The 12,903-nt window shown below is 45.3% G+C and overlaps 1 protein-coding gene across 14 annotated transcripts in view; it reads left to right on the plus strand.

Moving 5' to 3' along the window:
* The window catches only part of Med15 (mediator complex subunit 15), a 63,485-nt gene that overhangs the window by 14,510 nt on the left and 36,072 nt on the right, over positions 1-12,903 (plus strand). For 12 of the 14 annotated variants that reach the window (XM_050122917.1, XM_050122929.1, XM_050122915.1 and 9 more), the window contains exon 2: positions 7,102-7,189. The exons of the other annotated variants lie outside the window; for them this stretch is intronic. In XM_050122917.1, the coding sequence (XP_049978874.1) occupies positions 7,102-7,189 (88 nt within the window). The remainder of the gene's footprint in view (positions 1-7,101; positions 7,190-12,903) is intronic. 14 annotated transcript variants of the gene reach the window in all.

The following is a 12,903-nucleotide window of genomic DNA, read 5'->3' on the forward strand; positions in this document are numbered from 1 at the left end:
GGGCCATTCTTATTTAAACCACCGCAGCAGGCAATTTAATTGTTTTCTTTTTGGAACTTGCTCTGTAAACCAGGTTGGCCTCAAACTCACGGAGATCTGCCTGTCTCTGCCTCCTGAGTTCTGGGATTAAAGGCATGCGCCTCCACCACTCAGGAGGCAGAAGCAGGCAGATGTCTATAAATTTGAGACTAGCCTGGTTTACATAGTGAATTGCAGGACATCCAAGGCTACAAAGTGAGTCTCTCTCTCTCTCTTTCTCTCTCTCTCTCTCTCTCTCTCTCTCTCTCTCTCTCTCTCTCTCTCACTCACTCACTCACTCTCTTTCTCTGTCAAAAAGAAAAGTAAGTAAATAAATGTATTAGGCTGGGCATGGGATATACACCTTTAATCCCAGTGCTTGGGAGGTGGGGACAGGAAGATCTCTAGAGGAGTTTGAGCCCAGTCTAGTCAACATAGTAGATATAGTTCCAGACTAGCTAACGCTATATAGTGAGACATTGTCTCTATTATTCTTCAGTGTGTGTGTGTGTGTGTGTGTGTGTGTGTGTGTGTGTGTGTGTGTGTGTGTGTGTGTATACACGCATGGGTGTAGGTGTAGAGCCTGCAGGTCAACACCAGGTATGTTCCTCTGTCAGGGTCTCTCACGGCCTGGAGACCAGCAAAGCTCCAGGATCTGCCTCTCTGTGCATTCGGAGCACTGTGGTTATAAATGAGTGCTGTTGTACCTGGCTTCTGTGTGGGGCTGGGCTCTGCACTCAGATCTTCATGCTTGTGCAGCAAGTGCTTTGCCTACTGAGACATCTCCCCAGCCCCTTAAACTTAGAATGCGTATAAATTGCAAACGTCATTGGCCCTCTGTTCATACACTGTTCTCAAAGGTAGCAACAAACTTTGACTCTTGTCCTCTGGCATGTGCCTCTGTTCATACTGTCTTGTACATGCTGCTTCCCTAGGAGTTACACGAATGATCTGCAGATGTGCTTTGTAACCCTACACTGTATTACCTCTGCCTCTGCTCCCAGCCTTTAACTGAGGAAATGAGTAAGGAATGTTCACATTTTATGCCTACACAAATAATGTACTGTGCATAGAGGCACACTGATGTTAATAGTTGTTTTTGCCTTTGAGCAGGTGGGGGTGGTGCTTTTCTATACTTGTTGGTAATTCTTCCCAAGTCTTCTTACTTGTGTCTCAGCACAGTTAACCTGGAGCTACTTGCTGCTGGGTTCTGTCAGCTTTTTCTTGGGACCTACCTTCTATAGCCTGCAGGTGTGGCATTAGGGACTTTTCCAAAGAATAAGTCTCTAGTGGTCTCTCATTGTGAAGAGGGAGGTGGGAGCAGTGGGCAGGGCCTCCTGAATGCATGGAACAAAGGACACCTTTCCTTTTCTCCATGACAGATGATGGTAAAAGGGTGGCAGAACCTTCTTTAATGTTTATCTCTGGTGACAAGCCTACTAAAACCTTTGTCATCCTGATACTATATAACCCTTCCTCAATTGTCTCTGGTACTCTATTAAACATTCAGGGTAAAGGGTCTCATATGCAAACTGTGTGCTTCTATTCCAGGTGGCTGAACAGACTGTATACACAGGTGGTAATTTTCCAGGAGTCCACTTAGATAAGACAGTCTGGACAGAAATTCCTAGCACTTGGGAAGGAAGACAGGAAGTTCAGAACCTCAAGGTCATCTTCAGCTATGTAGTGAGTTCCAAGCCAACCTGGGCTACAAGAACCCTACCTGTCTCAAAATCAAAATAACCAAAAACAATAACAAAATAAAACAAAAACAAAGCAAACAATAAAACCCAAGACCAGGTAATCCCAGCACTCAAGGGGAGAGGAAGGAGGATCTCTGAGTTCAAGACCAGCTTCATGATAGTCAGAGAGAGAGAGAGAGAGAGACAGAGAGACCGAGACCCTGTCTCAGAAAACCACCAGCAACAAAAACACATATAAAAAATGAACCTTAAAGGGAGGGGCTCCTGTTTTTTGAGCTCAGGATGGTGAGTTCTGACACCCAAAGGGGAAAGAAATCTTTCTATGCTAGACATCTGCAGGAGACCAGAAAAGTGGGTACCCTTTCCCTTCAGTGTGAACCAAAGAAGGAGCGGGCATTGCCTAGGGTGGTCAGTGATGAAGAGAGTGGGTCAAAGAGTCCTAACAGAGCTGAGCGGGTCCTTGGGTGATTGATAGATAGATAGCCTGGGCCCGAAGAACAGGGCTTGGAAAAGGGTTGGGAGGATTCAATGAAGAAAAGTAGGAGTGACTGGTCTGTGCTTGTTAGACAACTTTTGTACTGGCTGGTAGAGCGTCTCTGTTAAAGATACCCAAGATAAGTCAGTCCAAATGAGGTGGCTTTGTCTGAAGGAACTGTGGGGGCTCACTGACACCTCACCTGGGAAGACAGTGATGTTACTGTGTGTTGGACTATCTTTAATAGACGGAGCCATCTCTGCACAGTTAGGGTCTCTGCCCTTTTTCTTTTTCTTTTTCTTTTTTTTTTGGACAGAGTCTCACTGTGTAACTCTGGCTGTCGGGGAACTATATAGACCTGGTTGGCTTCAGATCCATCTGTCACTGCCTCCCAAGTGCTGGGTTTAAAGCAGTGGTTCTCAACCTTTCTAATGCTGCAACCCTTTAATACAATTCCTCATGTTGTGGTGAACCCCAACCACAAAAGTATTTTCGTTGCTACTTCATAACTGATTCTGCTATTGTTAGGAATCATAATGTAAATCTATGACATACAGGGTGGTCTTAGCTGACCCATGTGAAAAGGGTCATTCGACCCCTGAAGGGATCATGACCCACAGGTTGAGAACCACTGGATTAAAGGCTTGTGCTATGATGCCTAGTCCCAGCAGGGTTTCTTAATGTTTCACTCATTGCTGCTTAGGCAGTGCCAGACAGTGCCTTTCACATATACCATGCTTCAAGGGCAGCTGTGGAAGTCAGTGTACCTTCCAGTCTCTCTTGTGAAGGGGGAGATCTAGGCCTGTAATGATTAATCAGTCCCCAGGATGCTCCATTTTAAACCAGACACCCAGGCAACTATGGCTAGATTGGCAACAAGAAAGGCACTAGTGCCTGGCTCCAAAGGAGACAGGATGCTCTATGTGTCAAAGTGCTTGGAACACATTCGGTGGGTGGGGTGGAGAGATGGCAAAGCCTCATTCAGGGTGATCAGAAGGAGCTGGATAGCAGCCAGGTTTATTCCAGGGTGGCCTAGACCTGATCACAGCCTCTGACAATGTCTGTGGTCTTACTGTAAAGGAGGACCTGAACTTTTCCTTAGGAAGAGTCCAAATGAGGCCACACCAAAGACTTGCAGGAGTAAGGTGTGTCAGGGACAAAGTGCAGCACAGAGGAAGGCTGAGTGCTTGGCTGCTTTCCACTCTACTTCACTAAAAATAAGCAAAAACATTTCAAAATATGGTTTGTGTCTGGCTTTACTAAATATGAAGAGACTGCAGGCACCGTGAATGGGATGTGAGATTGGCAGAGCATGGTATTGTTCTGTACAGCTTACAGCAGATCTGGCTTCTTCCAGTTGAGGTTGTATCCTGTCTATGTGGTGTCCTTGTGTGTGTTGTCGTGTGTGTTGCTGTGGTGTGTGTCACACACTCCCCCCCCAAAGTATATTCAAGTTTGTCAGAATAGAATTATCTTTCATTATCTCTAGTGGGTTGATGCTCCTTGAACTCGGGGTCTCTAACAGTTGATTCCACACCCGTCTGTATGTGTGACATTACTCTGCTGGGAGACGAGAGCTCACCCTCAGCAGTGTCCCCCTGGCCTCTGGTGATGCAGAAGAAATTGATGATATGGAGCACCGCCTCCAATAATCCGGAAGCTAAGTACCCTGATCTGACCAGGCTTGTTAGGAACTGTAGGAAAGAAAAAACGTTGCCTTAACTGAAGTTAGGGCTGCTGGAAAGTTTCTGGTAGTGTTTGTTCACCAAGATTGATCTGATTAGGTTCTATTCCCAAACAAAAGGAGACAACCCTGATTTACAACAGGCCTTTAGCCCATCCCTACAACAAAGGAACGGGCCTTTAAAGGGCAGCTCAAGGGGGAGCAGAGGGTCTCAACCACTTTTAAGTCCTGATCTGCCTTTAAGTTCCTTATACTCTTTTCAGGAGAGGCGTACTTTTTCCAGGTTTCCTGATAGAATTTTGACCCTTGGTAAACACTATGAGAAGAAAAACACTGATGTACTTAAGAAAGAATGCTGGCAGTGTCTTCTGCAGTGAAACTCCCCCATCTGCCCAAGTGGCCAGACTTATAGTCTCCTCTCTGTTTAAATTGTTCAAAGTGTAACCTGGGACCTGAGGGAGGTTTAAGGATGACAGCGTGTGTGGAATGTGTAAGCCAAGGCCTATATAAGCAGCAGGTAAAGTTTTCTGTTCGCTTTTGTGTGGTAGCCACAACCAGTCATGTGCCATTACTAAAGAGCCTTTTCTTTTTCCTCTCCTAGCCTTCGAGTCCTCAGTAGTTTCTCACTGGAAAGGCACGTTCATCCCATGTCACTGGTACACTGCCAGCCACTCACCAAGCACATCTCTTTGTCAAAGCTGTCACAGTCGGCCATGCCTGGATCTGTCTGTCCTCTGCAGGAAGCTAAGGCTGTACTTGTCGACTAGTTCTGTGAAAGTAACTGGTAGCTGCTTGGGAGTGCTCTCTTAGGAGTCTGGCTTGACCTAAGGTGACAGCTGCTTCTGACACAGAGCCCATGTTTGACTTGCACCCTCAGATTCCTATGCTGCTCCCCTCATCCTGTGTGCTCATCCACAAGTTTGTGACTTGCTGGTCTCGCTTAGGACCTGGTATTGGGAGAGTGTTCTGCACCTCTAAATTTTTTTTTTTTTTCCCGAGACGGGGTTTCTCTGTGGTTTTGTTACACAGAGATCCGCCTACCTCTGCCTCCCGAGTGCTGGGATTAAAGGCGTGCGCCACCACCGCCCGGCATGCACCTCTAAATTTTTATTAAGTTTCTGTGGCTGTTTACCTCTCAGTCCTTTTTCTATCCTTGCCAGAAGGTGGAAAGGGGAATAGATAGGACTCTAGGGACACGGGTGAGGCACGTGTTAATCCTGAGATTCTCCAGAGAAAAACCAGTTCCACTATTGGGGTCAAAAGCAAGCTTTTATTAAAGTATTAAGTACCAACCCAGGTGGAAATTGTTCAGGAATACTCCCTGGAACTTCCAGCTCAGTGGCCCCAAGACTTGTGTTGTTGGGGCTTCTGTGGCCGAAACCTATAGGCCGCCGTACCTTCCCATGAAGCTGTCATTATTTTTCAAGAACTGCAACTCCGAGAATCCCAGGAGGTTAACCTGTTCTTGGGCAGGTGAGCCTATAGTTTATTTAGGTTCTATGCATGCTTCTGAACATAGGTCTGTTTCATCTCAGTGATTTTATCACCTATCAGGTGATGTTTTCCTTTCCAGTGTGGAAGCCTTGCAGCCTCAGAATGGCCCTATTCCTGCATGTGTCTGTCCCTACACGTCCTGGGACTGGTTCTTGGTACCATTCTACTTTGTTACTCCCATGTCTCTTGTGGCTCCAGGGACCTTTCTCTTCACACAGCTGTTCTACACCCGGATGCCTTGCAAGCAGGCACCTGCTGCTGCCATCTTGTCAGAGTCAGACCTTCAGAAGTAGATAGGGGAGGTCAGAACTTCAGATATGCCTGCTAATGAAGGATGTAGCAATGTAATGTTGTACATTTAATTGAATTTATTAATTATTGGGGATAGAGAGGGTATGCGTGTGCTATGACATGCATGTGAGGGGTCAGAGGATAAGTTTATGGTGCCAGTTCTTTCTTTCCACCTTTTATAGGTTCTGGGGATCAAACTCAGGTTATCAGGTTTGTGCAGCAATTGCTTTACCTGCTGAGCTTCTCACTCGTCCCATGATATGTTTGGTATGTCTCATCATTGATACTCCTACCCGTGCTCTCTCCATGATTTCAAAGGTACGATGCTGTAGTCCACACACTTGTTCTTCAGTAAGTAGACTCAGTTGGGTTGTGTTTTGGAGGTCAGAATGCTTTTGAGTACCAACTGGGCTGAGTTAAAGCTCAGAGCCCCCAACTTACTGATTTGTTTACCCACAAGTCCAGTGCTGCAAAGACAAGACAGACTGCGAGAAGAGCAGAGTAACCAGGCTCCAGGCCTCAGGGCCGCAAGTTAATAGTCTTCTTTCTAACAGATACATGCCTGCTCTTTCTTTTTAAAAGATAATGTATTTTCTTTTATGTGTGTGAATGTTTTGCTTGGATGAGTGTATACATATGCACGCAGTTCCCTCAGAGGTCAGAGAAGGTATATTTCTGGGAACTGGAGTTACAGGTGATTGTGAGGCACATGTGGGTGTTGAGAATCACACTCAGGGCCTCTGAAAGAGCAGCCAGTACTCTTAACCACTGAGCCACCTCTCCATCCCCTACTTGTTCTTTCTATGTGTGTTCAGGTAGAGGGTGGTCGTGTGCACTCTCAGAGCTGTTTGGTCCACAGTGTGAAGTAGAACCTTTACTAGGATATCCTTTTATATCTGTGTATGAAATTATTCTAGATGTTTTGTTGCTGTTTTATATTAGTGTGAACTGTCTTGTGTCATTCTTAGTCGTTAGCAGTTGGAGCTGTTCTCTTTGGCTCTAGTAGGCAAACATGAATTGCTGCACACAGATTCTTGCCTTTGGGGGAATGGACAGTGGCTGTGGACTCTTCATTCTGCAGGGGAGGAATCTGGAGCTGCAGTCCCACTCTACTCAGATGTCACTCCGGCCTAGAAATAGGGGCCGGTTGGCCACCCAGTAACTGAATTAACAGTGGTCTCAGTGCTGATGTGAGCAATCTCTGGGACAGTCCCTTTGTCCTTCATGCGCAGGGACTTCTCTTCTTTATGGTGTCACCTTCCTGCTCCCTCATCTCCTGGCCCTGCCCTTACTCTTGTTAACTTTGGCCACTGCTCTGCCGAGTGCCTCTCCCTTCATTCCTCTCAGGATTCAGCCAGGTTGGCTTCCCCGGGACAGCAGCTGTCTAGCAGGAAGACCTGCTAGTGTATGTAAACATCTCTTCTTTTGTATTTCAGTGAGGATGCCATGAGGAAAGCTGGTGTGGCCCACAGTAAATCTAGCAAGGATATGGAGAGTCATGTGTTCCTGAAGGCCAAGACCCGGGTAAGACCCTGCTGGCCAAAGTCCCCAGCAGAGCAGTTCCAGGAGGGGAGTGTTGCTGACACTGAGACCCCTCTGTGCAGATCCTGTAGAGGGGAGTGCTTGCTTGCTGATCTCGGATACAGCTGATGCTCCAGAACCTCCCATGTTCATGGAATAGGCAAGACTCCTGGATGGGCACTGAGGCTACAGGCCCTGCCTCTGACCCTGGCCTCATTACTGACCCTGTAATTTGTATGTAGTGGGCTCTGTAGTGCTTACAGAGAGTTCCTTGGATCCCACTGCTCCTATGGAAGGAGAGGCTGGCTTTGTGTTCCCAGAGCCTACACATCCCTGATGCCCAAGGATCCATTTCATCCCTTTCTCTTTGGTTCCTCTGTTCAGAGGGGTGGGCAATGTTTGGTAAAGTTGAGATTAAAACTTCCCAGGTGGAACTGGAAAAATTTCCAGGCTGGTGCAGCACTGTGGTCTTAAGGTGTCCTTTTCCTAGTGTGTTAGTTCCCAGGAGTGAAGATTAGAAGTGAAACAAGAAAGATGGCTCAGCCATTATGAGACCATACTGTTCTTGAAGAGGACTCAAGTTCAGTTTCTAGTACCCTGTTGGATGGTTCACAGCAGCCTAGAAGTCCCGCTCCATGGGATTGGCCTCCACAGGCACCTGCAGTCTCGTGTATATTACCTACTCCCATTCCCACCCCACCCCCACACAGTTTTAATTTAAAGCAAGGTATGGTGGTGCATGGCTTTAATAATCTTAGCACTTAGGAGGCAAAGGCAGGTGGATTTGAGGCCAGCCTGGTCTATATATCAAGTTAGTTCTAGCCAGGGCTACAAGTGAGACCGTCTTCAAATAAATAAAGTAACTAATCCATTTTTTTTTAAATCATGCAAAATGATGGAAATGAAGTGAAATTGAAGCAGAGATGGAAGTGTGTTCTTGTTCACGTGTGTATGGAAGGAAGAACAGGTTTCAAGCTAAGGGATTGCTCTGTGGGTGCATGATAGACATTTTGTTTTTCTTTTAAAAACGTTATTGAGATTGCACTAAGGAACTGTGAAATTTGTCCATTTGAGGTATATAATTCAGCCTGAGTCATGTGAAGTTATTGCAATGTAATGTTAGAATATTTTACAGAAGCTTGGTACCTATTAGCAGTCATGTCCCCTTCCCTCGCCATAGCAGCCACTCACCTACATATTGCTGTGGGTTTTCCATTTCAGCTTTAGAAACATGATCACAATGGTTTTTGCAAGTTCAAGACAAAATTCCATGGTGTAGACTAGGCTGGCCTCAAGAGAGATGTCCTGCTTCTGTCTTCTGAGTGCTGGAATTAAAGGCATGTGCCAGCGTGACTGTCCCTGATTTCTTTCTCTGTTGAATTAATTATATTCCATCATTTTCTGTATATTATTGTATCAGTTAGTCTTCATTTGGGTTCTCATTTTTGGGGGGCTATCCTGATTAATAGCATTATTTTAACATACTCACATACTAGTTTTTATGTAGATTTATTTCATCTCTCTTGGGGAAATGAAAACTCCCTACATACTTGGGGTTTGAGTTTCTGACTCATAGGCACTGTTCAGCTTTTCCACAGTAGCTGCACCATGTGACACCACCGTGTAAGTCCCACAACAGCTTAAGGCTCTGTCACTCCCCACAGTTGTTGTCTCTGTTACTACGGCCGTTGGTGACCAGTACTGTGATTCTGATTGGTGTTTGTCTAGTCAGTAATGACATTACACATCTGGTTAGTGCTTTTGAGCCACGTGTAAACATTCTGTGGTAAGATGTCTGTTTTTATCTTTTGATGTTTTTAAATAGCTCTTTATATATTTGGATACATAGATCATCTAATTTACAACTCTCTGGGAGATGAGATATTTTATTGTTTAGGTCTATTTTCTGTATTGTTTTGTTCTGTTCTGCCATGTACTGCTATTGTTAGAGACTCAGGCAAAGCCCCCCATCACTGAGCTATATTGAGACATGGTCTTTCTATGTATTCCTTGCTGTCCTGGAACTTGCTATATAGACCAGGCTGGTTTTGAACTCACATCCATTACAGTTAAAAGAATTCTGGTAGCTGGGCAGAGGTGGTGCACACCTTTAATCCCAGGCAGAGGCAGGTGGGTCTCTGTGAGATCGAGGCCAGCCTGGTCTACAGAGCTAGTTCCAGGACAGGCTCCAAAGCTACAGAAAAACCCTGTCTTGGAACCCTCCCCCCCCTTCCAAAAAAAAAAAAAAAGAATTTCGGAAAAGACTTAATCGAAGCCAGGCATGGTGGCACACATCTTTAATCCCAATACTTAAAAGGAGGCAGAAGCAGGTGGATCTCTGTGAGTTCAAGCCCAGACTGCTCTACAGAGTGAGTTCCAGGACAGCCAGAGCTACACAGTAGCCATACTCTATCTCAAAAACAAACAAACAAAACCCAAAAACTCAAAAAACAAAAACAAAATATTTAATTGAATCAATTGTTTCTATTTCTAAAATGTAAATTCTTTTTGTTCAACTTTGTAGCTTTGTTAATTATCTTAGTTCATGACAAGCCAGTCTAAAACTTAGTGGCTTAAAGGATATAATAACCCTTTAGTTCTCCTTGGTCTGTGGTTCTGGAGTTGGAGGTGGTTGGAATTGTCTAGCCAGTCTATCTTTTGCCTTTTCTTGGGGCTGCCTGTTGATTTTCATGAGAGGTGCCTTAGTAGTCTCTTGAAGCTGTCTCTGATCCCTGACTCCAGCAGTAGACCTGGCTAACTGGAGAACTGCCATGAGAGCAGCGCTGACTGATCTCTCGGGATTCTGTGGATTTTTTTTTATTTTTGAGACACGGTCTCACCATGAAGCTTCTGACTGTCCTGGAACTCAGAGACCAGCTCGCCTGTGTCTCCCACATGCTGGGATTAAAGGTGTGCACCACCACACCCAGAAATGTCTGTATTTTTTAATGACTTGACCTCTTTTTACCTACTGTTCCCCATGGAGGTAGGTCTGTGTTTATTATTGGAGTGAGAACCTTCCTACCCAAGGCACCTTGGCAGCCCAGGTTCCCTTGTACTCCCGAAGCATTGAAGAGAATGGGGAGGGGGAGGAATTGGAAAGTCAAGAGTCATGGATCATGGAGGAAGGGAATGATCTTTCCTTGAAATCCTGGTACAGGAGACAGCACCCTCTGCGGGTTTCTGTAGGCTCTGCGCTCATGTGCACCACCCTTCACATACATAGAGATGGGATAGCTTCTCTGGGGACTTGAATAACAATAGGAGGCAAAGGTGGAGGTCTTTTTTTTTTTTTTTTTTTTTTTTAGCAGATCTTGCCTCAATTTTATTTGTAAAAACAGCATATGGTTCTGACCATCTGCAAATAGTGCATAGGTGTGTCACACCAGTCCATCTGTCTTCATGTTGGCAGGCAGAAACCTTTTCTATGGGACTTCACAGGGGCCTGGGCACCTGTGGGAGCCTGAGCTGGTGCTGAGGCCTCTGCCTTGGTTTGATCCTTGGGCTATGGTTCATAAAGTCTATGACCCTTGGCCATGTAGCTTCTACTCTGCTTCCCAGACTTGGGTGAGCAGTGACAGCAGGACGGCTGAGTTTGCGGCTGGCATCTTGGGCTTCACCAGGGCCCTGACAGCCTCTGCACTTGACTTGTCTGCACTGTGTGCCTGCGTCATCTTCAGGGCTTTCTTCTGTGCTTCTAGACAAAGTTCATGCTCCTCAGGTACTGGTGGCCCACCCTCTTAAGAGATTCCTATCTTTGTGACCAGGGTTTCTTGATGCCATTTTTGTGCCGTTTTGGGGATTGATTGTGTGTGATGTGTGTGGTTCCTGGAATGGCCTGCGGCTCCCAAAGTGGCTGGGACCAGAAGAGAAACTAGGTGAAGGTAATTTTAAAGGGGAGGGTAATTTTAGAATTCATAATTTTGAAGTTTATTCATTAGATTCTTTATAGTATGTACTGGTAGCTTAAGTTGAAGAGAATAAAAGTGGGCATAGTGGTGAAGACCTTTAATCCCAGAACTTGGGGTAGAAGTAGACCATTTCTTTGAGTTGAAGCCAGCCTGGTCTACTAAGTGCTTTCCAGGCAAGCCCCACTCCAGTGCTACATAAAACATTTTTGGTTTTGTTTTGGTTTGGTTTTTGAGACAGTGTTTCTCTCTGTGTAGCTCTCTGGCTGTCCAGGAACTCCCTCTGTAGACCAGGCTGCCCTCGAACTCAGAGATCCGCCTGCCTCTGCTTTCTGAGTGCTGTGACTAAAAGTGTGCATCGCCACTGCCTAGCCAACTTTTTTTTTTTTAAGATACTAGCTAAGCTTTCTAAGCCCTCATTCCTTAAAGGGCTAGTTCACACCCCCCCCTCCCCCCGCCCTCCAGTATCATTCTAGTTTGGTCATTTTATCTATGAAAAAGGTCTTTTATGGGAAATCAATTTTTTTTAGTTATCTGCTCTTTTCTGCTTGAGACTGTTCATATTTGACACATAATTTCATAGACACAGCCAATCCATTTTCATCTAACCCCAGCCCACAAGTTACACATAGAGAAGACAATTTCAGCATCCTAGCCTTCGAAAGAAGTGAGGTGGGAACAAAGCACAAGAGGGAGGCACTTAGGTTAATGTTTGTAGAAGCCTGAGAAGAGACTTATTTATTTACTTATTTTAATCGGGGTGGGGTCTCTGTTCTTCCTGCTGCCAAGGAGCTAAGTCCAAAATGTCTGTTTTTAATTAGGACAGCAGTAATGGTGACAGTGTCTTACATGCTCCTGTAGTTTCGTAGGAATTAGTGCAGTCACATACAGATCTCATTTGTTAGTTACGTCTGCAGTTAGGTTTCATAGTGTTGTAGAGCTGACAGCAAACAGTTCTGGATTCCAAGTCATACTCATCAAATATGAAAAGCCTGTGCATTTTCCTTGTTCTGTGTCAGGGGCGTTTATTGAGCAGTCTAAGCAAGTATATAGTATATACTATAGTCCAGTTGTTCCTTCTGCCCAATATTCCTTGGCTGCTGTGACCAACTCTAAAGAGGATATTTCCTTAAGAAATGACTTCACGGGGGCTGGAGAGATGGCTCAGAGGTCAAAAGCACTAGCTGCTCTTCCAGAGGTCCTGAGTTCAATTCCCAGCAACCACATGGTGGCTCAAAACCACCTATAATGAGATCTGGTGCCCTCTTCTGGTGTATATATGTTAACAGAACATTGTATGCACAATAAATAAATAAATCTTTAAAAAAAAAAAAAAGAAAAAAGAAATGACTTCACGTCCTCGTGGAGAGTCACTTCTGTCAACCCCATCCCCAGCTACCTGGCCAGGCCCAGTGTCTAGCCTTACCTTCTGAGCGCTGGGATCACAGGCTTGTGTCACTGCACTCTGTCTGTGCAGTGCTGGTGATTAAAGCCCAGGTGTATGTAGAGGCCTGCACTGTCCTATCAAGTGGGCCACATCCCTAGCCACAGGCAACAGCTTTATAGCTGTAACTCCAAACACAGCATTAGAGGAAAGCAGGCAATTCTGCTCTATCAAAACACACCTTTGAGGCTGCTGAGATGACTCAGCAGCAAAGGCACTTGCTGCCAAGCCTGATGATCCTCTGTTCTTTCTCTGCCACCCACATAGAAGAGAACCAGCTTCTGCAAGTTGTTTTCTGTCCTCTACTTGCATGTTCATAGCATGTCTACCACATTCATTTATAGTTAATTAAAATACAAACTTAT

This window comes from Alexandromys fortis, unplaced genomic scaffold (genome assembly GCF_014885135.2).
Source record: "Alexandromys fortis isolate MF-2015 unplaced genomic scaffold, M_Fortis_MF-2015_v1.1 scaffold_219, whole genome shotgun sequence".
Classification (NCBI taxonomy): Eukaryota; Metazoa; Chordata; class Mammalia; order Rodentia; family Cricetidae; genus Alexandromys; species Alexandromys fortis.